Raw genomic sequence first — 27,850 nt, 5'->3', positions numbered from 1 at the left:
ACTCTTGTTGTATGGCTAGAGCTACCTAATGAGCTCAAATATTTGCTTTTGTGTTCAACTGAAAAAACAAACATCTATGGAATGAAAAGAGGGTGAGCAAATGATAAAAGAATTTTCTTTTCTGGGTGAACTATGCTATGAGTGCAAGTCTTTCCAAAAACTACATATATCTTGTTTGCTATAAACATATTTGTAATTCCACAGGCTCAAGCTCGCTGCCACCGGATTGGTCAAAGTAAAGCAGTGAAAGTGTATCGCCTTATTACAAGGAACTCATATGAGAGGGAGATGTTTGACAAGGCCAGTCTGAAACTGGGATTGGACAAGGCTGTTCTACAGGACATCAACCGCAAGGGCAGTCTCAACGGGGTGAGTGATCTATATAAATAACAACCCCTAGAAGTGTGCAGTTTTGATCACACATTATGGTCATTAACACAAATTTGTTCCTAAAATTTTTGTTTCGATTGGTTAGCACCTTGAATCTGTCGGCACATTAAGTTTGGCCACCTAGACAGACTTCTTAGAGTAACATTTTCACAGAGATAAAAGTTGTTTGAACACACACAAAAGTCATTGAGCTTTAAGGAGACTGTTCGCTTGTCTTCGATTCCATTTTTTCATGCCAAAGCAAAATAAATATAACATTTTATATGTTATTTTATTTAGTTCTTTTTCTTTTTTTATTATTATTATTTTTTAAATTATTTGTATCTATTTTCAGTCTTTTATTATTATTATTTTTACTCCATTGCGATTTCTAAAATGCTTTATTTTGCATTTTTGTATTGTTTATTTTATTATGTTCATGTATTTTATTTTTTTATTATTTTATTTTACATATTTATCTTTTATTTATTTTTGTTACTTCATTTTACTTAATTGCAATATCAACTATGCATTATGTTGCACTTTTGAATTGTTTAATTTATTATTATATAAATGTTTTTCTTTCATTGTTTTCTTTGCCATTTTTCTTTTCTTTTTACATTTTTACTACATTTTAATCCATTGCGATTTCAACCATGCATTATTTTGTAGTTTGATTTTTATTCGTAAAGATTCGTAATGTAGTTGCCAATTTATTTAGTTTTTTATTAATATTAATATTGATCATATTTTTTATTTTATTTAAAATGTTCATTTAAATATTTATTGATTTAAATTCGTTTTTCTCCATTGCGATTTCAGCCATGCATTTTGCTATTGCTTAAAAAATATTGCCAGTAACTTTTATTTACTCACTAAAACTATTTTTTACTCTCATTTGGCAGTCATTCATGAAGCATGGACTAAAGTTTATGAAAACGGCCTCAATCATGAAACACAAACAGAATACATTTCTGTTTAAATCGTTGGTTAATTCTAGTCAAAAATAGTTCTACAAACAATTTTCACAGAAACTTGATTCTTTGTGTTTCATGAGGCCACTCAAATGTTCATTTTATTCCTTGGACAGAAAGACATTGAATAATATGCCATGATCTGCACATAAATTTCAATTTGCAAGTATGTTTAAACACAATTCCTATTATCCACCCATCCAGTCCCTACACTTACAATGACAACATTGACTGTGTTCTCCTCTTTCAGGTTCAGCAGTTGTCAAAGATGGAAGTGGAAGATCTCCTAAGAAAGGGAGCGTATGGAGCACTCATGGACGAGGAAGACGAGGGTTCTAAATTTTGTGAAGAAGACATTGATCAAATCCTACAACGACGTACGCAGACCATCACAATTCAGTCTGAGGGGAAGGGATCAACTTTTGCAAAGGTAAACATCTGGAATATATATTTAGGGTAAATTGTATATTTGTCTAATCTACTGAACAGAGACACACCAGTTAAAAACAGATATTTTTGGGTGGCCTATTGGTTCAAGATCAGGGCTTATAGCCAAAAGGCTGCTGGTTTAATCCCTCCACATTGTGTGAGTCATAGAAATGGTGCATTAGTACATTAAATACATTTGGCCAGATTTCCATTGAGCTACTATGGTAAATATACTTTGTATGTAATGTACTTTGCGATTTCTTTTTGATTTGCAGTATGAACGTAATAGCTCTCCAAGTTATTTTGTATGTAGTTATTTTTAAAAGTAGGTTAATAACCTCACACAAACGCATCATATTTACTGTATACATGAGATTAATCACTTTATCCACAACATGTATGACATTTTACAACTTACATCTCTACAAACAATGAAGCGGGCGAACTGATGAACTTGAACTGATGAGTTTTGCACTAATCATAAAACAGAATGTATAACTTGCATTGCGTGACTTGCGTTATGAAAATGTTGTTTCCGTAAAAACGTGCTACACACAATGCAATATCGTAAACAAGTTAAACACTGGAAATTAATCACAGTCTCTATAGCATGAAGAATTCAGAATACAAAACACTACAATAAGGTTCCATTTGTTAACTTTAGTTAACAACTTTTGTTTACATGAACTACCATACTTTTACAGCATTTATTAATCTATAAAATTTGTATATGTTGGGGTCTGGGTGGCTCAGCAAGTAAAGACGCTGACAACCACACTTGGAGTCACAAGTTCGAATCCAGGGCGTGCTGAGTGACTCCAGTCAGGCTTCCTAAGCAACCAATTAGCCCGGTTGCTAGGGTGGGTAGAGTCACATTGGGTTAACCTCCTCGTGGTCGCCATAATGTGGATCTCGCTCTTAGTGGGGCACGACGTGAGTTGTCCGTGGATACCACGGAGAATAGTGTGAAGCCACCACTCGCGCTAGGTCTTCGCAGTAACACGCTCAACAAGCCACGGGATAAGATGCGCGGATTGACGTCTCAGACGCGGAGGCAACTGAGATTCTTCCATCGCCACCCGGATGAGACAAGTCACTACGCCACCATGAGGACTTAGAGTGCATCTACGTTTTGGGCATTCCAAATTGGGGAGAAAATGAGAGGGAAATGTTGTATAGTAAATGCACTACGAACTAATGTGAACTAACAATGAACTATATTTTTAAAAATGAATTGTATTTTTATTAACTATCACTAACAAAGATAAATAAATGCTGTAAAAAATGTATTGTTTATTATTTTCATTGACTAAAATTATATGCCATTTTAGTCAGGGTAAAACTGACTAAAATATATGAATATGACATGACAACATTTTGACAAATTTTAAAGGACATTTTCATCAAAAGACTATAACTGACTATAACTCAAAGAACTGTGTAAAAATGAACACTTATCAGTTTTTACATGTGTTTATCCCTGAATAAAAAACAGGAAGTAGCAGGAAGCAAAGTCCAACCACTTTTCATTTAAATGTTCAATTTGTCTCAGGAGATTTTCCTAAAATTTCTTAGGAAATAGAAAATGAAATATCCCAGTAAGACGCTTACTCAACATAAGTATGTGATCTCAGCCTTTGCTTACAATCATTTACTATTTATCAATTCCAGGCTAGCTTTGTGTCTTCAGGGAACCGTACAGACATTTCACTGGACGATCCAAACTTCTGGCAGAAGTGGGCCAAAATTGCTGAGCTGGAAATCGAATCTAAGGCAGAAAAGGTACCATACTGGATGGTGTACAACCTCAAGCCTTGCATACAAATTTACTGTGACACAGGTGGTGTATTGCCAGAGAATCATCACACAGACTACACCAGAGAGAGAGAGAGAGAGAGAGAGAGAAAGGGGGGTTGATTTGAATACCAGGCTAACCTTGTAATAGTCAAAACATATGGGTTACATTAATGAAAAAACCTTCAGTCAAACTACTGCAGTGTGTTTATGAATCTGCAAATATTGACACCCACCCTACACCTATGGCAAAATGTATAGTTTTTCCAGACATTACATTTACAGTATATATACAATATATTTTTACACATGTTTTGTAAACAGCATGGTTGTCCGTGTCTCGTTTAGGAGAGTCTGGTGATTGACACGCCTCGTGTACGGAAGCAGACGCGACACTATAACTCTTTTGAGGATGATGAACTGATGGAGTTCTCTGAACTCGACAGTGACTCGGAGGAACGACCCTGTCGGACGAGGCGCCTCAGCGAGCGCAACAGACGCTACCTCCGAGCAGAGTGCTTCAGAGTGGAGAAGAACCTGCTCATTTTTGGGTCAGTCCTTCATCTGCTTTGTTGGGCTTTGTATGATGACACTGGCAGCCCTAAATTGTGTGTAAAGATGCTGTGCCACCTCTCACCCACCTTAGTGTCTAGTATCAGGCGGCTCTGATGCAGCTTGCATTCTGTGTAAATAAAACGCTGCATCATCAGCAACTAGTATAAGAATAGTTGCAGTCTTTTTTTTCAGTAAGTCCAAATAATCTGAAAGTTAAAGATATAGTTGATCCAAAATGTTTTATTTTCTCATGATTTACTCCTACACCTCATGCCACCCCATACCTTTGTTTCTGCTGAACACAAACAAAGGTTTTTAGAAGAATATCTGAGCTCTGTAGGTCCATACAAAGCAAGTCAACAGGGTCCAAAACTTTGAAGCACTAAAAAGCACATAAAGGCAGCATAAAAGTAATCCATACGACTCCTGTGGTTAAATCCATGTCTTCAGTAGCAATATGATAGGTGTGGTTGAGAAACAGTTCAGTATTTAAGTCCTTTTTTACTGTTTATCTCCGCTTTCAAACAGCCCTCCGAAGTGCTCTTCTCTTCTTCTTTGGTTTTTGCCGATTTGCAGTGTTCGTGCATATCGCCACCTACTGGCCAGGGAGGAGAATTTATGGTTTAAAAAAGGACTTAAATATTGATCTGTTTCTCACCAAATCATATCGCATCTGATGAGGATTTAACAATTGGATTCGAATGGGTTACTTTTATGCTGCCTTTATGTGCCTTTTTAAATGTTTTGGACCTGTTGACTTGCATTGTATGCAGTTCTGTATTTTGCAATCATAGCCAAAAAATGTTTGTCACTTACCTTTTGCATTAATAGTATAAAATGTGTTCAATTTCTGTAAACATCTATAAGTAAAAGAAAAAAAATCATGTACAGATTTCTTGACATCCTGCAAAAAGTGTAAAATATTTAAGCTATAAATTAAGCTGTTCTCAGGTTGTAAAGCTCAAACACTGAGGAAACCGTTGATTTGGAAGTGCAGTCGTAATATTTCACTCAAACAAATAATCAGACTTGATTCTGTATTGTGCAGGTGGGGTCGATGGAAGGATATTCTAAATCATGGGCGTTTTAAATGGCACCTGACGGAGAGAGATATGGAGGTGTTGTGCAGAGCTCTGCTGGTCTACTGTGTTCGACATTACAAAGGAGACGACAAAATCAAGAGCTTCATATGGGACCTTATCACACCCACTAAAGATGGGCACAACCAAGCACTGCAAAACCACTCGGGTAATTAGTACTGTTCCACTTCAATATAAATTTGTTCTGTCCCTTAGTCATTTTTCTATTTGAATCTATTTCCTATATTAATAAATGTTTTGTTTGTTTTGTATAGTATTTTAATGCAATTGTGTGTATTATAAATTTATTTAATTTGATTTAAGCAAGCATAAAATGGTATGTCTTTTAAAGGAATTGTTCAACCAAAAATGAAAATTGTCTGAACACAAACAAATATTTTTAGAAGAACATCTCAGCTCTGTAGGTCCATACAATGCAAGTCTACAGGGTGAAAAACAGATCAATATTGAAGTCCTTTTTTACTATAAATCTCCACTTTCAAACAGCCCTTCTAAGCGGTTTTCTCTCCTAAGAGTGCTTCTTTGTTTTGTTTTTAGTGCTTTGCATTCGTCATGCATATTGCCACTTACTGGGTAAGGAGGAGAATTTACTTTAAAAAAGGACTTATATATTGACCTTTTTCTCACTCACACCTATCATATCGCTTCTGAAGACATGGAGACACTGGAGTCCTATGGAACACATTTAATAATTACAATTATTTGGTCGGCAACCAATTATTAACGTCTCCAAATTTTCTAAATATTGCTGTACAAAAAACTGTTGCATAATGCTTGAAACAGTGTAATGGATTAGCATTACAGTCTTGATTTTCACCTGTCCAGGTCTGTCTGCTCCTGTTCCGCGGGGTCGTAAAGGCAAAAAGCTGAAGAACCAGTTGAGTCCACCTGAGCTGAAGAATGCTGACTGGCTGGTCCACTGTAACCCAGAGGTGGTGCTGCAGGACGACAGCTACAAGAAACACCTTAAACAACACTGCAATAAGTGAGGCATCTTAAAGAAAGTCAGCACCTTCAACATTAGATTCTATATTAGTATGCTGACATACCATTTTGACATTTATCCTGGACACTTCATAACCAAAGATTAGTGATTGACTGATATACAAATGAACCAGGCTGATTAATCCATGCCCGGTGGGCTGATTAACAGAAGTGATAGTGGGCTCGAGTATGTCTTCCATCACATAATGTATCTAATGAATGCACTCTAATCTTGTCTGTTCACTGATATATATATATATATATATATATTGTCTCATGGACAGGGTGCTGCTGAGGGTACGGATGCTCTACTATCTGAAGGTTGAAGTTCTCGGTGAAGCTGCAACTCAGGCTCTTGAAGGAATCCCTGCCAGGTACTACATTTAACTGAATAAATTACCCTCACATAGACTGAAAGAATGAGATGAATGAGACTGAAAGAAGCATTTGTCAGTAAGCCAGTTTATATGCACACCAATTCGTTGATAACTCCAAAAAATCAGACAAAGCAAGAAAATGGCGTTCACATGAGATTTGAAATAATCGTGTTATTCTCTGCTTTTAACATCAAACGTTGAAGAGGCATGCACACAACACGTGCAAATATTGGATTAGTCGGAAATAATGCCTGTAAAGGTGTTTACAAGCAACACAAAATCGGGGTAATGGGCAAAAATCTACCCATGTCGATCGATTTATTCTTTGTTTATTTATTTTTAAATATTTAACATTTCTATCCCCCTTTCTCCCAATTTGGAATACCCAATTGCCACTACTTAGTAGGTTCTTGTGGTGGCGCACCTCAATCCGGGTGGTGGAGGACAAGTTGCAGTTGCCTCTGCTTCTGAGACGGTCAATCCGTATCTTGTCACGTAGCTCGTTGTGCATGACACTACGGAGACTCACAGCATGTGGAGGCTCATGCTACTCTCCGCAATCCACGCACAACTTACCACATGCCCCAATGAGAGTGAGAACACTAATCATGACCACGAGGAGGTTAAACCATGTGACTCTACCCTCCCTAGCAACCGGGCCAACTTGGTTGCTTAGGAGACCTGGCTGGAGTCACTCAGCACGCCCTGGATTCAAACTCGCGACTCCAGGGGTGGTAGTCAGCATCAATATTTGCTGAGCTATCCAGGCCTAGATCGGTTTATTCTTGACCGAGTCATGACCGTACACTGATAAAGGAAAGCTGTTTAATGCATTAACGTGAGCAAACATTTTGTCGATTTCGAATCTGTTAGAACATGAATGTAAATATGCTCATTGTAGAGTAGCTTAATATGTGAGGATATGTGTTTTCTGCAGTAAACTGGAGGTAACCCTGCCTGATATCGACTACATTGAGATCCCTACTATATGGTGGGATGTTGAGGCGGATAAATCGCTGCTTATTGGAGTCCACAAACATGGTGAGTTAAGACACAAACATTCTCAGTAATATAATTTTTGTTCTTTTTTGTTTTTTAGATGTTTTGGTGTGACATTTTGTTTTGTGGCAATTTCTTTTTTTAATGTTATTTTTTTGTTTCTAATGCACATGTAGTATGATGATAATGGAAATAAGGCTAAATAAATATGGGTCATTTAAGGGTAATTAAAAAAAATTATAATATTTAGCAAAAATAATACATTGACCTTTAGAACATTTTTCTTGTTGTTGTTGTTGTTCTTAAATGTTATAGTTTGTATGACCATCATTTTTATTGTTTTATTGTATTTTTATGGTTCTGAAATATAACTGTTGATTTTACATTAATGTGAAATGTTAGTTCATATAAACATAATTTTTAATGTTCTGTTTTTTTTTTTTTATTGTAATTTTTTATCATTCTGAAATATAACAGGTTATTTGAAAATGATTTGTATTGTTATAAAATGTTACCGTTCACATGAACATAATTTGTATTATTGTAATTATTGTACATTTTGTATTGTTCTGTTTTTGTTTTATTGTCATTTTGTATTGTTGTAAAATGTTACAATTCATATTGGCATCCTCTTGTTTTCATTATGTGTGCAAATATTTTGTGTTTCCCTCTTGTTTTGTTTGTTCTGAACTCTGTCCATGTCCCATGTAGGGTATGAGCGGTATAACGCCATGCGTGCAGACCCTGAGCTATGTTTCCTGGAGCGGGTTGGCATGCCTGATGTCACCGCTCTGACAGTAGAACAAGGTGGAGCAGAAGCAATTCCAGATGCATCTGAGAGGTACCATCCTTTGAAATGAGCACCTTTACTAGATACAGTATATTGCAGCTGTGGATATGTGCGATATAAGAATTCCACCTATTGACTGTTCCAACTGTTATGCTGCTTACAAAATCTGTTCATTCCTCTGCAGTGTCAGCAAAAGTGATGAAATCAAAGAGGAGGCCGACATGAAGTCTGAAGATTTAGAGGAGAAAGGAGAGATCAAGGTAGTGATGGGAAATCAAAGAAATGTGAAGTCTGATGAAGTTGGTTAAGTGTTTTAACCAAACTCTTGGACTGTCCATTGAAGTTTAGTTTTCTTTTATAAAGGAGGAACCCATGTCAGAGGAAGCAGGGAAGAATGACAATATGGTGACAGGTATTCCTTATCTACTTCTTCATTTATCTACGCGCCTAATTAACTATTATTTTGTCAAAACCAATCCTATAACTGTTTTTGTTTAAATATTAAGGTGTGGTCACAGTGGATTTTAAAAATACAAAATAATGCCAGACCCCATAACGAATATAGGCAACAGGACATGTCACACTCAATGGCTTCTGTTTTGAATAAATAATAACATACTCAATATTAAAATATTCAGTCCACTCCAATTTCTTCCAACACTGCAAACGATGCAGCTTTTCTTTTAAATTAAAGTTTGTATTCTTTTAAATTTTATTGATGCAAACCCACCAAAATCTAAAAAGTTTATTGTTCAGCCAAGAGGTCAATCTATGATATCTAGTTTGTCAAATGTATCTTTATTATACACATTCACAGTTTTGGAGTTCACCAAACTTTAACTTTAAATACCCCCTCTCCCACCTTTGCATTCCTATGAATGGCAGTGAATAAAACACAACATCTAGAGTGACCTCACCTTAAATTTGACTTCAGATTGAGTGGGCCTTAAGTTTACTTTCTTTCGGAGGGTGCTTTGTGGCATCTCTCGCAGGAGATCTTGTTGCAGATGCGATAGAGCAGGGGCGGGTACAGTGGCCGGCAGACTCAGCTCTTACGGCACGATTACGACGACTCATTACCGCCTATCAGCGTTATACTCGCCGTGAGCCGCTTCGTCATGATTTCCTCTTGCACGAGGGAATTGCGCCTGTGGCCTGGCAAATTGGAGACTTTAGGCACTGCACAACTGAGCCCGACCCACTCTTTCTGGAGTGGCAACGGAGGTTAGTATTGTGAGTCTATAATCTAATTCTTTACCCCTCTCATGCACAGTTCATAATATGCACTTGGAACGGAAATGTCTTTTTATTCACACCACAGATTGCTGAATGTTATAGTGTCAGTATTGATGGGTTGCTCAAAACAAACAAAGGAATATCAATAGTGCCACAGAAACAAATACAACATAAAGACATACAAATGGCTTACAGTTGTCTCTGCATATTGGGATTAGAGAAAGTTTTTTAACACAGAAAAATTTATACACTTCCGTTTTAAGGACATAATGCCAAATTCTCTTTCAGGATTGCCTTTCAGGATAAATCCTCAAATTCCACAGATGTTACGTGTTACAGATGTTAAATGCCCCTAAAAGTATAATGCATATATATTATAAAAATAAGTTGATAATATAAAAATGAGAAATAATACTTACGGTTAATAAAACTAAGTATTTATGATTAAAAGGTTATTTTAAAGAGTTTGACAGAACAAAGGACACTGATTCATGCATGACAGAAGTGAGAAATAATAATGCATAGCAGGTTAAGCAAACATGTTAGGACTGCTTTGCGGCACTAAGGGGAGGAGAAATTTATGCCACGAAATTTGTGCAGCAAGAGAAATGGATGAAATGACAGCTAGCAACTAAAGAGGATCTTTAGCCAGAGATGTTTGAATTGCATTGAATGAAGAGATGAGTTTCAGTTATGTTTTGAAAGTGGAAATGAAGATGAGATGTCACTGAGGTTCTGCAGAAGAGCATTACAAAGTCTTGGGACAATAGCCACATTTCCACTATCGGGCCAAATGAGGGAATGCTAGGTGTGCCAGGGCCAGTTGCGTTGTCACTTCTGGGGCTTCATCGTGCCTCCTCTGGACTTCCTCGTGTCAACGGCCAAGAGCCTTTGGGGTAAAAAAGGCCAACTGGGGATTGAGGCGGGTTCACCTTCAAAGGCAGAGTTTCGCTGAGTCGGGTCTCACTTTCCACCAAGCAAAGACCAAAATAAGCAAACAAATGGCAGCTTCAGTCTCCACCAATGATTATATCGAGGGCTAGCTAGTCTCCAGAGTCTGAAACCTCAGCTTGAACTTCCCTCTTGCTTGTGAAATGGGTGGGTTCTTAGGGTAACGCTGCAGGGCTATTGGCCCGATGGTGGGAAAGCAGATCGATTTTGCTCTTGCAGCTAGAGGTCCGAGGCTATTGGCCCCAGCTGACCAGTTCATAGCCCTGGCTTACACTGGACCGATAGTGGAAACATGGCTATTGATACTGAAAGACCTGCCACCCACAGAGGACAGTCAGAACTTTGGTATAACTTGTTAGTTTTAGAGGGCCTAAGGTGTAAAAGAGGAGCTAAATATTTGAGAGTTTTATTTGTATTTTATACTAAGAAGTTAATAATGTATACTGAAAATCGGTAAATTTAAAGTTTGTGGCAGATTAAATGTTTATGACCTACTAATTTAGCATATTTCTTATGCACACAGGTGGACACGTCGTGAGCAGGCTGACTTCTATCGCACTGTTTCCTCGTTTGGTGTTGTGTATGACCCAGAGAAGAAAACCTTTGACTGGAGCCAGTTCCGTGCCCTCGCTCGTTTGGAGAGGAAAACGGATGAAAGTTTGGAAAGATATTTCTGTAGCTTCGTTTCAATGTGTCGCACTGCCTGTAGACTGCCACCAAGAAAAGACGAAGGTAAAATGACAACCGATATTGAGAATTAAATTGCTTGGAAAATATAAAACAAGCTTAGTTTGTCATAATCATTTAATAACTTTGTTCTTCTTTTGCATAGGTCCTGTTGACCCTTCGCTGTTTGTGGAGCCCATTACAGAAGAGCGAGCTGCCCGAACATTATACCGTATTGAGCTTTTGAGAAAGGTCCGTGAGCAAGTATTGCGCCACCCACTTCTAGGGGCACGGCTGCAGCTCTGTCGCCCTAGTCTTTACTTGCCCGTATGGTGGGAGTGTGGTAAACACGATCGTGATCTTCTCATAGGCGTTGCTAAGCATGGCTTGAGCCGAACAGACTTCTACATTCTCAATGACCCTCAGCTATCCTTCTTGGAGGCCCACCGGAACTATGTTCACAAAGAAAATCACAGATATCAAGTGCCAGGCTTGCCACATCACCCATACTGCTTGTATGATGCCAACCTCGGGCATTGTCACTCCCCACAACCTCCAGAGTACCACCCAACACCCTCAAACCACACACAAACACAACTCATTCATACTCCTGGGCATCACCAGCCAATAGAAGTGGTGGTGTCGGAGTCTCCAAGCATTGGAACCAGGGAAGGGTTTTTGGACTGCCCTTCATTGGATGACTCTCTGGAGTTGGGGTCTTTACAGCATGACAGTTTGACATCAGACCCACTACATAGCAAGTCTGGTAAAGAGGCCTTTAATGGATTCCCGTTCAATTCTGCATCTGGTGGCCAGAATATGCTAAACTCCTATGGTGTGCAAGGGAAACTAAATGGGATTCAAGGAGACATGGCGGACTCCATTGCTGGGACGCTCTGCAATGATGTTCTAGTAGGAGAGCAAGGTTCCTCCGAGGAGACCGGCTTAATGGCTCCTTCTGTAGAGCTGGATGAACTTCAGACTCCATGGGAGAGCTCGGACCATGCTGATACTTCTGACATGTTCAACGAGACTGATCCCATTCTGGGAGCACAAGCTTTAGAAACAGGATTTCTGGATGCTCCTCAACCAGAAGATGGACAAGATGGTGCGGAACCGCTCACAGACTGTTTGAGCATGCCCAGTTCAGACTCCCAAAGCAACCCTGTCGAGCCACTAGCACCAAGCTTCATGTTGTTCAAAGATCTTAATGTTGGCGAGACTTCTGTTGATCAGACCGATCTGTCAGCTGATCTTACAGAATATGTTCCACCACCACTTGGACTCACAGATGTGAGTCTTGACCAAGCAGACCCCATTAGTGAGGACCAAGACGACAAGCTTAGTGATTCCAACATCACGCACAGCCTTCCCAGTCCAGATGATGGGGTTGAGAGTGTAGGGTTCAATTTTGAGAAAGAAGAACTCTCTCCAGACAGTGACTGTCTTGCAAGGGTTAGTCCTCATACAAAGGACACTCATTATGAGATAAACCAGATGCCTTCAATTGAGTCTCCAAGGGAGAACTGTCTTGGAGAATCCCAGACAATGGTATGCAAGCTGCCATTTGATGATTCAAGTGAAGAACACTTGAAAGATCCCTGTGAAGTACCCTTGGAAGAATCTTACGAAAAGTCTTTACAAGAGCCAGAGAAAGTGCTTTTGGAGGAGCCTTATGATTTGACCTGTGACGAGACCTTGCAGGAACCTTGCGAAGGGTACCAGCAAGACTCGACTGAGCAACAGTTGGTGGATATACCCTCTGAAGAACCCTGCAAAGACCCGTCAGAACCAATAGATGACACTACTCTCTTAACTGCTAACCATTTTCCCTCTTCACTCCCATCTTCACCCTCTGTTCCCACTACAGTACCTGACACGTCTGTATCTCCAGACCTTGACTTGGTCTCCAATATCAAACAAGAGTTCCTCATGGATCCGGTGTCATCAGATGTGAAGCCTGAGCCAGATAGCACTACGCAGACTCCTCACCTTGAGCAGACTGAGGTTCTGGAAGTAAAGGACAACATTAAGGATGAGGATGCAAAAGCGCCAGGTATTGTCGGACTTCAGCGCTCTACCTTTTTGAGGTTTAGTCTTTCTTCATGCAGATTGTTTGTGCTAAAAGATTATGACGTTAAAATAGAAAGTTTATGAGCAGAAAAGTAAGTTGCTCCTTAAAGTTACAATGCTAGAATTCAAGTGAACTTTTTAATCTGTCTTTAAGTAATATCCTTGATATTCCTTCAAATTAATTATCCTATAATTGTGAATCACTAAATATTCTGAGAATAGGATAGCCAAGATAATTTGATCTTGGAAGATTTTGATGAGTATCATTTGAGCTTGAATATTTCAGAGTATTCTTTGAATACTGATTCTTTGTTTTTAAGCATTATTGGGGGATGTTGAAGCTCCACGCTTTGTGCTGCCCATGTGTGAGATGGCAGACAGTGTTCATGAAATAAGGGAGCCAACCATTGCTCAGCTTTTACAGGAGAAAGCCCTCTTCTCATTCTCTGAGTGGCCTAAGGTATTGTCATGTTGGTTGTTATGTTTTCTCTTTTTCTACACTGCTTCATTAAATTGTTACAGAACAATTGTTATTGTACTCTATACTTAAGCTTGCTATGGCAAGCATCACTATTACTATTGGTCATACTTTGAGTTTGTTTTTTTTGCTTTTGGAGGTGGGCTCTTTTGACATTGACCCAGTAAGTAACCACCTTGCAACCACCCAGAACACCCTAGCAACCACCTACCATTGCCCTAGCAACCACTCACAACAACCTAGCAACCTCATAGCAACATACTTACATCGCTCAAAACACCTTGGCGACTAGAGAGCAATGGCAACCACCCCCAGAATACTTGCGTAATAACTGAGGGTTTTTTAATTTAAAACATTTTGAAAATCTTGTTTTTTTCAGGCCAGACTAATTTGACCCATTCCATACACTGTATTTTTGTCTTTCTCTCACCACAGGACAGAGTGATCATCAACCGTATTGACAGCATCTGCCACACTATCTTAAAGGGGAAGTGGCCTTCTTCTAGTCAGCAGTATGAGTCTCCAAGCTCATTAGCTAACACGTGCGTGCCCAGCAGTGCCCATGAGAGGGCAGGATTTTTGCCCACCAGAATGACTCAGAGCCTTAACTTCAACTTGCCACACACAGTACCCCACCTACCAAAAGTAGGTCTGGCAACCAAAAGTTTGGAATAATTTAAAGATTTTGCTCTTATGGAAAGAAATTTGTAATTTTATTCACCAAAGTGGCATTCAACTGATCACAATGTATAGTCAGGACATTAATAACATGAAAAATTACTATTACAATTTGAAAACAATTTAAACTACTTAAAAGAATTCTCATCAAAAAATCCTCCACGTGCAGCAATGACAACTTTGCAGATCCTTTGCATTCAGTTTGTCCAGATACTCAGGTGACATTTCACCCCACACTTCCTGTATCACTTGCCATAGATGTGGCTGTCTTGTCGGGCACTTCTCACACACCTTACAGTCTAGCTGATCCCACAAAAGCTCAATGGGGTTAAGATCCATAACACTCTTTTCCAATTATCTGTTGTCCAATGTCTGTGTTTCTTTGCCCACTCAAACCTTTTCTTTTTGTTTTTCTGTTTCAAAAGTGGCTTTTTCTTTGAAATTCTTCCCATAAGGCTGCACCCCTGAGTCTTCTCTTTACTCCTGTACATGAAACTGGTGTTGAGCGGGTAGAATTCAATGAAGCTGTCAGCGGAGGACATGTGATGTATCTTTTTCTTAAACTAGAGACTCTGATGTACTTATCCTCTTGTTTAGTTGTACATCTGGTCTTCCACATCTCTTTCTGTCCTTGATAGAGCCAGATGTTCTTTGTCTTTGAAGACTGTAGTGTACACCTTTGTCTGAAATCTTCAGTTTTTTTGTCAATTTCAAGCATTGTATAGCCTTCTTTCCTCAAAACAATGATTGACTGATGAGTTTATAGAGAAAGCTGTTTCTTTTATTTGCCATTTTTCACCTAATATTGACCTTAAGACATGTCAGTCTATTGCATACTGTGACAACTCAAAAACAAACTCAAAAGACAATGTTAAGCTCCATTTAACAAACCAAATAGCTTTCAGCTGTGATTGATATAATGGCAAGTGATTTTCTAGTACCAAATTAGCAATTTAGCATGATTACTCAAGGATAAGAGTGATGTCTGCTGGAAATGGGGCCTGTCTAGATTTGATCAAAAAAGATTTTTTTAAATAGTGATGTTGATGTTTTTTACATCAGTAATGTCCTGACTATACTTTGGGATCAGTTGAAAGCCGGCAGTGTATATATACTGTATATGTGAGCATACTTGTGCGTGTTTATATATTTCCAGTCAAAAGTTTTGAAACACTTGACTGAAATGTTTCTCATGATCTTAAATATCTTTTGATCTGTAGACGTATGCTTAAATGTTTGAAATTAGTTTTGTAGACAAAAAAATAATTGTGCCACCAAATTAATTTATTTATTTACAAAACAAAAATGTAATTAAAAAAAATAAGTTTTTGAAATTCATGACTTGGACCAAATAATAAAGAAAAGCAGCCAGTAAGTGCCTAACATAGATGGGAACTCCTTCAGTACTGTTTAAAAAGCATTCCAGGGTGATACCTCAAGAAGTTGGTTGAGAAAATGTCAAGAGTACATGTCTGCAAAATCTAGGCCAAGGGTATATATACAGTATATATATATATATATATATTAGTTGTTAAGGGGGTCTGAGGTAAATACGCAATGCTGTATCTATCATGGACAGAAATGAACCAGGGGTCAATGCAAAAAATGCCATAGAAAGTGACAAAAATGCCCCTTTAGCAAATTCCTCTTATTATGCTGTCTAAGATATTATATTTAGTTATGGTATATACATCGCAGTGACCTTTTCAATTAATTGATTTAATTAAAAAATGCCCCTTAATATCAATTCCTGGGTAAAATATTTGCCCCTTATTAATAAAGTACATTTATGACACATGTATGTCAAATGAAATGGCGAATCAGAGCCATCATAAACTTTGTCGTTATCAATTAACATGTGTCTTTTTTTCTGTCGCTTATGCACAAAAACATGGATTGATTATTTTGATTAGATGGTACTGTATTTAAGCTTTAAATACTTTGCAAAAATTGCGGTTCGGTCCAATATATGGGTCCTCAAAAACAAGAATCATATGTTTTTATCCATCTCAAGTAACAAACATCATCAAAAGGCTAAGAAATATCCGAATTGTATTTATTTATTTATTTTACCTATATCGCCCAGCCATGATCACCATTTATACATTTGAACTGATCATTTTGATGTGATGTCTGTTAAAAACATGCTATTTAATGACCTAATTCTGAAATTTCTACATTTCTTTTGTTGCAGAGTTATTCTTAAATATTTTTTTAAAAATATGCATTAGAAGGTTTTATTAAATGTAATTCCCTTAAACGTACATGTGCCCTAGTTTTACTGATCTCTTGTCCCCACAGGACCGGTTAGTGACCCCTGCATTCCTCCATGAACTGAAACGGCCTAGACGTGGCTTTGAATTCGAGGCAGAAGTCCTCGCCAAACCAAGCCATCTCGGAGAAAAGATCCAAGCTGGCATGTCTCATCGTGCTAACGCTCTCCTCCTCAACGGCTGGCAGGATGCAGCCATTGACCTCTCCAAACCAACAGAGCTCACAGTTGGTGGAGAAAGTGGGCCAATGGGTCACATGAGCCACACTGTCCAGTCAGCCCCGCATAAAATCACTGGGATAGGCTCCATACAGGGCTCGCTGGGATTGGATATGGCTGGCATTTTGCAGGCTGGCTTGATTCACTCTGTTACAGGGCAGATGGTCAACGGTAGTCTGCGGCGTGATGATTCAATGTTGAGACGGAGGAGGGGAAGAAGAAGAAATGTGGAGACTTCTGACCTAAGCTTTATGAAAGGACGAGGCATGAACTTACAAGAAAAACAGGTTTGTGGAATCATTCGATAGATCTCTAAGGCACTTTCCTCAAAAAGTGTTCAGAATATGAATTGAAACTCTTACATTTTCAATTTAGGTTCATTTTCAATAAAGATTCAGTGCAAGGAGGTACTTAATCTTCAGAAAATGTTGTTCCCCCACCCGAGGTGTTTTTTTTTTTATATGGGGTCTGCCATTCTTTTTCCAAAAGTTTAATAAATACAATTATATAAATAAAATATATACAGTATATGGATTGTGGATTTAGCCTAAATTAATGTTGCAGGTTCAATACAAATTAAGATCAGTCGACAGCATTTATGGCATAAGCTTCAATACCACAAAAAAATATTTTCATCTCGTACCTTGTTTGTTGAGAGAGAAAACAACTGTTACTGTAAAGCACTCACGGAGGAAGTGAATGGGGCCAGTCTATAACCATTAAAATACTCACTGTTTCAAAAGTATATCCACAAGACATAAACATTATATGCGTTAACATGATCTTAGTCTTAAAAATAAAATAAAATGCTTACAAAACTTTTTTGTGTGATGTTATATCCAATATTACAACCCAACACTGGTAAACCCTGTAATCTGGTAAATGCAGTAATGCCAGTAAATCCCTGATTTTATCGCACTAAAATCATGTTAAATACATCTTGTGGTTATACTATTGTGATTATATTTAAATGTTAATGAACTTGCCCCATTCCCATCTATTCTGTGTCTTTGATTTTTGCTTTTATATATATATATATATATATATATATATATATATATATATATATATATATAGTATTGTGATCAGTATATATATATATATATATATATATATATATATATAATTGATCACAATACACTGGCAGCCAAAAGTTTGGAATCATTTAAAGATTTTGCTCTTATGGAAAGAAATTGGTAATTTTATTCACCAAAGTGGCATTCAACTGATCACAATGTATAGTCAGGACATTAATAACATGAAAAATTACAATTTGAAAAGAGTTTCTCATCAAAAAATCCTCCACGTGCAGCAATGACAGCTTTGCAGATCCTTTGCATTCAGTTTGTCCAGATACTCAGGTGATATTTAACCCCACTTTCTGTAGCACTTGCCATAGATGTGGCTGTCTTGTCGGACACTTCTCACACACCTTACAGTCTAGCTGATCCCACAAAAGCTCAATGGGGTTAAGATCCATAACACTCTTTTCCAATTATCTGTTGTCCAATGTCTGTGTTTCTTTGCCCACTCGAACCTTTTCTTTTTGATTTTCTGTTTCAAAAGTGGCTTTTTCTTTGCAGTTCTTCCCATAAGTCCTGCACCCCTGAGTCTTCTCTTTACTGTTGTACATGAAACTGGTGTTGAGCGGGTAGAATTCAATGAAGCTGTCAGTGGAGGACATGTGAGACGTCTATTTCTCAAACTAGAGACTCTGGTGTACTTATCCTCTTGTTTAGTTGTACATCTGGTCTTCCACATCTCTTTCTGTCCTTGTTAGAGACAGTTGTGCTTTGTCTATAAAGACTGTAGTGTACACCTTTGTATGAAATCTTCAGTTTTTTGGCAATTTCAAGCATGGTGTAGCCTTCATTCCTCAAAACAATGATTGACTGATGAGTTTCTAGAGAAAGCAGTTTCTTTTTTTTGCTATTTTTGACCTAATATTAACCTTTAGACATGCCAGTCTATTGCATACTGTGGCAACTCAAAAACAGTACCAAATTAGCAAATTAGCACGATTACACAAGGATAAGGTGTTGGAGTGATGGCTGCTGGAAATGGGGCCTGACAGGATTTGATCAAAATGACTTTTTTCAAATAGTGATGATGCTGTTTTTTACATCAGTAATGTCATGACTATACTTTGTGATCAGTTGAATGCCACTTTGGTGAATCAAAGTACCAATTTCCTTCCGAAACAGCTAACTTTTGGATGCCTGTGTATAAATGAGGAATGAGACAAAATTATATTTCGTCTTAATTAAAATTATGCCTCAGATTTTTCTGAGTAACTTGTATTGAACCCAAATCTAGCTAGCTATATGTTGGTTTATACCAGGGTCAGAATTTATCAAGAGGGCAACATTTGATTTTCAGCTGCATTTTGTGCCTTTTTTTCCCCAACAAAATAAAAAATATAAGGTGTCATCCTTTAATGTCAAATAATTTTTTTTTTTTATCAATCTATTAACACAAATAAGAATAACTGGATGCAATATTATGTATAATTGGGCCTTATTTGAAGAATTCATTATGGGTCATTTTTTTGCCCATATATTTTGTATTTTGGCTACATTTTTGTCATTTTCAGTGGCAGTTTTGCCCTGAGCCTGCCTAAATTTCTGACACGGGTTTGTACATATTGAAAACCATATCTTTTCCTTAAGCTAACTTAAGTAACAGGTAGAATGGTTGAGTGTGATAAATGCAGTCACCTCTACAATTTGTTTAAAATTTGAGAAGATGGAATTTCACTATTTAGTTGTCTTCTCACCATGATGTAGAAACCATCCTGTCTTTATATCTTATTGTATTTGTCAACTTTTTATGAAAGTATTAAAGGAATTAGGCGCGTGGTAAAATGAATGCAATGCACAGCCTTGTGTATTGGTTTAATTTGGAGAGATGGAAATTGAGAATTTGGATAAATAAGACACCTTCATAATGATAACTTTGAATGGTCTTTGAATGTATTTGTTTACTCCACAGAGCGGGTCAGAGAATATCAGCCACCCTATTGTGTCCTCTACATCCTCTCAGTCAGAGTGCCCACCAGTGACTTCAGCACCCTCTCCAGCCTCAGAGACACTGAACGTCAGTGTGGACAGGGAAGCGGCCAATAAAGGCCTGATGGAATGGCTCAGACAGAACCCCAACTATAACATGGAGCTTTCAGCTTTTCCATCGGTCAGTTACATGTCAAATTAAAACCGTTGAAAGCAACATGTATCTGAGATACACAAAAGATGCAAGTTAGACAGAGATGGCCTATGAACTTGAGTAACTCAAATGGCCTTATTACTATTATGGCCTTAGAATTAGTGTACTTTCTCTGAAATGAGTGCACTATATAAAGAAAACTGCTTAATTACAAGTATTGAGGTGGACAACCGTATTTTTGCTAAGTGTGAATTTTTGGTGTTTCAATGTTTCTATGACTTTCTCAGACTCAGAGCGCAAGCATGTTGCACAGTTTCTTGGATCGTCCAAAGCAGAGAAGGCATCGCTGCAAAGACCCAACCAAGCTCGACATCAACTCCCTGACTGGAGAGGAGAGAGTCCCAGTTGTACACAGAAGCACCGGCCGCAGGGTAACAATAATAAACATACATACCCGGTATATCCTATACCCGGTTTGTCACTTGATTTTATTAAATGTTAATGCTGCAACTCATCTGGTCACAGCTTGGCGGCGCTATGGCTCCAGCCATTAAAGAGCTCTCCCGATGGCTGGATGCAAACTCAGAGTACTCTGTGGCTCCTGATTGGGCGGATGTGGTGAAGCACTCAGTGAGTCATGTGTACACTAAGTTTATCATTAAAAGAGAAACTAATGTTGAAATTATTAGTACAAGCTAATAGTTAGGACTAACTTTACTCGTTGTTAATTACTACTAATTTCCATGTTTCGAATAAAAGTATAGTCATTAACACAGTAAAATAAGAAAAATCGAGTTATGGAAAGTATGTAGTGACCCCAAAAAAATTACAAATTAAAAACTAACAAATTAGTACTATTTTATATTTGAGCTTCTTAAAAGGAGCTACCCTTTGTCTAGATTACATCTATTTAAATTATTTTATTACAATTTTAATTTTGCAAAGAAATTTACATAGGCCAAATATGTTTGTTTACATAACAGTTTTTAATATCAACTAGACATGTGCCGGTGTTTGGTATTATGGTATACGGCAAAAATTAACATGCATGATATTGTTATTGTGGACAAATCAATATACTGTGAAAAAAAATTAAGATATCCTATTAGTAAAATTTTTTTGATTTTTCTGAATGCACCATAGCTTAGATTTCCAACAATGAGTGCAGATTCACAAACAAGGGCCAAAATTAAGACTCATCAATTGCTAAAAGCATGTGATTATTTACTATACGTGCCATGACCGGTAATCTTTTAGGGAACTGCAACATTATACACAAGTCAAACTGTAAGAGCTATAGTCGGACCCTCGCTAATGTTTTGTTGAGCTATTAAAATTCAAGGCAAACAAACCTGCTAAAGTTAACTACAACATAAAATGTGGTTTAAGTCAAATTGTAAGATTTATATCACTCACTTATGACCCTCGCTGATGTAAGTGATGCAAGGTATTCCAATGAAAGATATTCACATCATGTACTAAAGAAAACATTTGTCGTAAGTTGTTCATCTTGTAACAGTATATGTCAGTGGAAAATGTATCATCGCAAGTTTTCTAGTTCCTCTAGAACTCCATGTGACGAACCCTATATGGAAAATTCCTTGCATTAAGATAACAAAATGAAAATATGTTCATGTATATGTATCACAAAATGATTTTGTGGCAGGTAGACTATGTCTCAAGTGACACAGTGACCTCAGCTATCATAGGAAGAAATATATACACACATACAATAAAAAAAAAAAAATAGTATATAAATATATATATACAGTAGTTGTATTGTGAAGAGAATATAATTATTAGCGAGTAAAGACACTGACTACAACCCCTTGAGTTTGATTCCAGGGCGTGCTGAGTGACCCCAACCAAATCGGTTGCTAGGGAGGAGAGAGTCTCATGGGGTAACCTCCTCGTGGTCGCTATAATATGGTCCTCGCTCTCGGTGGGGCACGTGGTGAGTTGTGCGTGGATGCCACAGAGAATAGCGTGAAGCCTCTGTACGCGCTATGTCTTCGCGGTAACATGCTGAACAAGCCACGTGATAAGATGCGCAGATTAAAGGTCTCAGAGATTCGCCCTCCACCACCTGGATTGAGGCGAGCCACACTACGCCACCACGAGGACTTGGGCATTCCAAATTTGGAAAAAAGGGCACATTTTGTAGTTAAAAATTGGCCTTGTTTATCTTTTAACCTGTTTTGTAGCCTAATGTAATACAATCCGGTGATAATGCTATATACCACAATAAAAGCTTTAGTATTTACATGATCAGTCAATTGTGTCCAAAACTTTGACAGGTAGTGTATATAATGAAAGACTTTTATCTAATATGAAGTTTTTATATCCCACTATTCCAGGGTTTTCTGCCAGAGGGCAAATTTACACGCATCCTCACTGGACCTGTGTCGCAGGATCCCGGCCCACGTAGAAGAGGCAGACGACCCCGCAGCGAAATGCCCAAAACCCCTGAACTGTCCGCTGGAATGGGTCCACTTTTCATGAATGGTGGGCTCATTGGCAGCATGGATCTAGTTAGTTTGCCCAATCTCCGCAATGTTCCTGGCATCCCGTTAACCGGGATCATGGGCTTCCCACATGGTTTTGCCACTGCTGTGACGGTGGGCGATGACTCCAAGAATGGACTTGGCATGCTACCTATGATGCTCCACGGCATGGCGGCCATACAGCCGCCTATATACAGCGCTCACATGAGTGGGATGATGAATCAGCAACTGTCCACAGTAACTTCTATGACATGCACTGCGACTGCATCCTCCAGCGCAGCAAGCGTAACTTCTATGAACTCTGCAACCGTAACCTCAACCTCGAGCCCAGCGGACAGTTCTGATACCGTGCTTCAGCGGGACAACACAAGCCCTCTGATGAGCACCGAAAACGGGAATAAAGAGGAGGCAAAGAAAGAAGGGGAAGAGAGGAATCCGATGTCCGGCTCGGGCACTACAGCCACTGTCACTAGTGGTAGCAGTAGCATCATGAGCACGGGCAGCCATTTGACCTTTAACCCCTTTCTGATCCCGGGAATGTCGCATAGCCTGCTGTACCCGCATATGTTCTTACCACCCGGCAGTATAATGGCATTACCAGCAATGCCTGCGGCAGACAGCACGGGAAGCCCCAAGAGGAAGAGGAAGAAGGTTCGGGAGGAAGGACAGGCTGAAGGAAGTGGGAATGTTGCTGTGCAAGTGGACAGCAAGGAAGTGAAAATGGTAAAAGATGAACAGATGCCTGAAAGAAAAAGTCAAGATCGATCTGATGTACAATTATCTCAGGTCAAAGATCATGAATCTTCTTACCCTAAAAAAGATCCTTCTGAGGAAACAAGAACTGAGAATAAGGAAATGGGGGAAAAGAGGGAGATTGGAGAAGAAAATTAGTAAAACACTAAAGGCTCATGTGACTGGAGAATAGAATCTGGCCTCACATTTGGGCAACAGTGCTTTTGTGTGTCATGTCTGTAAACGTTTGTGTATAGAACTTTGATTATCAACTTATTGTTTATAGGTCTGCCCAGTCAAACTTGCAATTTCACAAACCTTCTGGGTATATGCTGTAAAATAGACACTAAAAGCATGTTAGCACTCAAAAGCTCTCGATTCTATAAAGGGAAGACATCGTGGTTGGTGTTAAAATGGTCCTTTTGCATCATGTAAATGTGTACCCCAATGATTCTATCAGTTGATGGAGAACGCTTTTTGCTCGATACTTGAAAAAGAAAATTGGTGACCTAGCGTTTTCTCCCCAAATCAGATTCCCATATTCTCAGAAAGCAGTCGGATGTTGATATTGTGAAAATTGGAGGCCAGTTTTGCTTTTAAATGTTGTTTGTAAGATCACAAACATTGGTACCTACAACTTAGATTAGTGTTTTAAAACATTTCTCAAAATAATGTAAAGGAAACACATCCCATTTGGTAGATTACCAGCAAAACTGGTAATTTTTGAATGGACCACAGTATTCTGTTCTTAGATGCTTGCTGCTATGTATTCATTCTAGTGACTCTAGAAGCAAAATATTTTAAAGTGAATCTTTAGAAAGCTATAGATGGCATGAGTGCAACATGATGATTGCAACTGAAACTCAAAAAGCAAGGCTTGAAAGAATAGCAAAGAACAATCCTGAGATTGATTTATTTTGTTTTGTTTTTCTGTTAACATTTACTTACATTCATATCATTTAAAACTTGTATTACTTTCTTTATGTTGTCGAATGCAAACTGACATATTTTGAAGAATGTTAATGCTGCTTTTTTTCATTGCAATGTGGATATTTTTCACAATTTCTCCTTTTGTGTTCCACAGACGTACGAAAGTAAAGTTTTTGTTTAACTGTTCTTTTTACAGATCCCCATTTTTCTGTGTTCACTAAACAGACTTTTCTCGTTCTCTTTCGGTTTTATTGCTCTCGTTTTCTCTGGTGCGTTTGAAAATACTGTAGAGTAAAACCTACCAAGATTTTTGAAAACATGTAAATCTATCTTGCTGTATATTGCTGTTACTTTTCTTTACAAGCATATGTTTTTTCCTTTTTTCTCTTGCCTGTATGTTGCTGCAGATTGGCGGGGGGTAAAAAACTTTAGTAAAAACGAAATCAACACTAGTGTTTCTTTTAAATGAAATATGCTAGTTGAAACCAGAGATAATTTAACTTGTTTTCTCCCCCAAACTCAACAGGGTCTCTCTTTTGTGGGAGTAATTCATTTTTGGATGTCTAATCTTATAAAAAAAAAATTGTTTTCTGATGTGATTTTTTTATTTTTTTTTGCGTAGTCCTTTTAATGAAAATGTAACTGTAATTGTGTTTCTTCTGTTTGATTTTGTGTTTGTGTGGATGCATGCTCACGCTCGCACATGTCACTTCCTGTACATTTTGATTTATGTAAACCTGTACTGTATTTTTCTCTTCTAAAATCATGATCACCTTCAAAAACATGCTGTTGTTGCCTTGTCACTACTTGTGACACCATAATGTAATTTATTTTGCATTTGATTTTACTTTGCCAACTTCACCAAATATGACTTTTTCCCCTCTTTCACATGGATTATTATTGTAAAATTTGCAATGCCTTATTTAGTGTTTTATATGGATGTTTGTTACATCTTTATTTTGGAAAATATATATCAGAGTACTTGTGTACAGTGTCAGCGTTATGGGAAGCAGTCTCGGTCACACTAGTTTAAAAGCGGTCGCTCTAGTTGTACAGACATTAGCCTGCAGTTTTCATACAACTTGTCGGAATTACATTGGTGGTTAAAAACTAAAATGGTATAACAAGGTCTGTTTCTAATCATTAGTGCTGTCAATTCATTCAGAACAGTATTGCATAGCACAAAGTTCACTTGTCTTTCAAAAATGTGTCATTACAATCTTTTTCTATTGTCTGGTCAATAAAAATGCACAGACAATGTTTAAATTTCCAAATGATCACATTACCCTTGCTTTTGACATTTCGATAAGCTCATAACTTCATTAAAGACCTTCAACGCTTCAGCCAGTATATGTACTGTACAACTGGAGAGGTCGCACTCTTAGACTGAGAATGCTATGTTGCTAGTTGTAATTGTATTGGTTTTATAAAATTTACCGTTTGTTGGAACTGTAACTTTTTAAAATGCCACAATCATGTTGGGAACTCAAAAACAGTCTGATCAGTTTCCATTTCCCCTGTATTTATTGTGTTTTAATGTCTTAACGCTGTCTACCTGTGTATTGTAACATGTACATAAACTTGCTGTCTCCAGGTTTTGGATGTTATCTGATATGGAATGTCAGCACTGATCTGTTTTTGCCTTCCTTCAAACCTCAAAGTAACGCTAACTATATGTATACTATATACATATACTATCTATGTTGTTGCACTTGTGTTTTTCTCTGGATAATTGCTCCCAGAATATAGATACTAAAAACTTTCCTATTAGCCCCCTACCTCCAGTTTCATAATGGATTAATCAAAGGGAGATAATTGTTGCAGCTTTACATAATGCATTTATGATGGGGAACAACAGATTGGGTATTTTGGAGTACGTCAGTGTCATTTGGGTCAGACTTTTCAATGTTTTCAAATATGCAAGTAGTAGGAGACAATCTGGATTTTGCTTTGCTACTATGTTTGTTTGCATGCCAGGACCTGCTAATAAAACCCAGTTACATCTGAGGCAGTTCCCATACTTTAAATGTACGCAAGGCGGGCGTTTCTTATAATAGAGCTGCTTAGCCAGATAGAATCAAATCTGGACTCACATTGTCAATGTACAAGGCCATTAGAGCATCATGAACATGTAGAACTGTGCTGGAGCTTGTATTGGGGACTGCATATGTTGCAAGTTCCTTTGCTCAAGTGCTTGTGTAATAACGTCGAATGAATACGTTAAATTATTGTCAGTGTTCACGACAAGGAAGTACTGTACTGTAAGTTTGTAGTTACATTGAAGCAAGTGCACTATATACAGTATGGGATTATTACACTACACAAGACAAATTTAACTTATACTCTTGGTATGAAATATGCAGCAATGCTGAGAGTCATGGGTGTTTTTATTTTTTTATTTGGGATTTATTTGTTTTGTTTTTGTTCAAATAGCTCCTGTACACTGATATGGACCAATCATATACAGTAATTCAAACCATGGTATGTGATCTTTTATTGTGCAATAAAAGATGACTTTCAACTTTCAAGTCAACATGTCTGATGTGGTTTAGCTCATTACCTGACAAACAGCTTTTTAGCTACTTTGATTTCTAGATACTTTGTGTGACAGTGAGCTGTCGTGAATTTTCTTTGAAATAATTTTTTTACAAACGTGAACAACTGGAACAATACAGGAAATTAATTGGTCAGAATGGGTTGGAACGCAAGATAACTTGTTTTAGTCAATTCAAAGTGTGTTCAACAAGTTGCCAGATTTGAATATGTTTGACCAGTTTCAAAACAGATATATGTGTTAATTGTTAACAATTAATAATAATACAGAATAAGCATGTTACCTTAAAGAAACAGTTCTCCCAAAAATGGAAATTCTGTCATTATTTACTCACTTTCATTACTTCCCAGATGTGTTTGACCTTCATTCTTCAGCTGAACACAAGAATATAGCTCAGATTTGTAGATCCATACAATGCAAGTAAATGGGGAACATGCCTTTGAAGCTCCAAAAATCACATTAAGACAGCATAAAAGTAATATGACTCAAGTGATTTAATATATGTCTTCTGAACTGATGCAATCACTTTGGGTGAGAAACAGTTCAATATTTCAATCCTTTTTTTTTTTCTAAAAATTTCCACTTTCACATTGACTTAAATATTGATGTTTTGCTCACACGCTGCTATCATATTGCTTCTAAATACATTGATTTAACTACTGGAGTCATATGAATTATTTGTATGCTGCATTTATGGGATTTTTGGAGCTTGAAATGTCTGGCCACCATTTGTGTTCAGCAGAAGAAAGAAAATCATACACTTCTGGGAAGGCATGAGGTGATGAGAAAATGTTCATTTTTGGTTGAACTATCCCTTCAAGAGTTAAAAATCCTCGGGGCAATGAATCTTTACAAAGAACAATTTGCAATATACTTTTAAAATTTTCCTCTTGGCAATTAATGAATATTATTTTAATAGCTACTTTGCAGAAAATATGTATTTGTACATAGTCACATTCATAGCATCACCGACACAGGGCGCGTTTGGCAATTTGTGAGGAAGTTTAAATCCTCCATGCTGCCG

At 37.7% G+C, this 27,850-nt stretch overlaps 1 protein-coding gene across 1 annotated transcript in view; it reads left to right on the top strand.

Annotated features, from left to right (window-relative positions):
- LOC127646550 (chromodomain-helicase-DNA-binding protein 6-like) overlaps positions 1-26,795 on the top strand; it is a 55,072-nt gene extending 28,277 nt beyond the window's left edge. Inside the window, exons 17-37 of the mRNA XM_052130304.1 lie at positions 205-369; positions 1,594-1,773; positions 3,444-3,554; positions 3,915-4,117; positions 5,170-5,369; positions 6,047-6,206; positions 6,490-6,579; positions 7,520-7,623; positions 8,293-8,422; positions 8,556-8,631; positions 8,735-8,783; positions 9,340-9,595; positions 11,082-11,290; positions 11,391-13,280; positions 13,618-13,757; positions 14,211-14,420; positions 16,755-17,231; positions 19,936-20,133; positions 20,400-20,537; positions 20,632-20,736; positions 22,464-26,795. Coding sequence (XP_051986264.1) covers positions 205-369; positions 1,594-1,773; positions 3,444-3,554; positions 3,915-4,117; positions 5,170-5,369; positions 6,047-6,206; positions 6,490-6,579; positions 7,520-7,623; positions 8,293-8,422; positions 8,556-8,631; positions 8,735-8,783; positions 9,340-9,595; positions 11,082-11,290; positions 11,391-13,280; positions 13,618-13,757; positions 14,211-14,420; positions 16,755-17,231; positions 19,936-20,133; positions 20,400-20,537; positions 20,632-20,736; positions 22,464-23,501 — 6,129 coding nt within the window. The 3' untranslated portion in view covers positions 23,502-26,795. The remainder of the gene's footprint in view (positions 1-204; positions 370-1,593; positions 1,774-3,443; positions 3,555-3,914; positions 4,118-5,169; positions 5,370-6,046; positions 6,207-6,489; positions 6,580-7,519; positions 7,624-8,292; positions 8,423-8,555; positions 8,632-8,734; positions 8,784-9,339; positions 9,596-11,081; positions 11,291-11,390; positions 13,281-13,617; positions 13,758-14,210; positions 14,421-16,754; positions 17,232-19,935; positions 20,134-20,399; positions 20,538-20,631; positions 20,737-22,463) is intronic.
- The last annotated feature ends 1,055 nt before the right edge of the window (positions 26,796-27,850 follow it).

The sequence above is a fragment of the Xyrauchen texanus genome, chromosome 7 (genome assembly GCF_025860055.1).
Source record: "Xyrauchen texanus isolate HMW12.3.18 chromosome 7, RBS_HiC_50CHRs, whole genome shotgun sequence".
NCBI classification, from domain to species: Eukaryota; Metazoa; Chordata; class Actinopteri; order Cypriniformes; family Catostomidae; genus Xyrauchen; species Xyrauchen texanus.
Note: the sequence above shows the minus strand (reverse complement) of the source record. Positions and strands in the feature narration are given on the sequence as shown.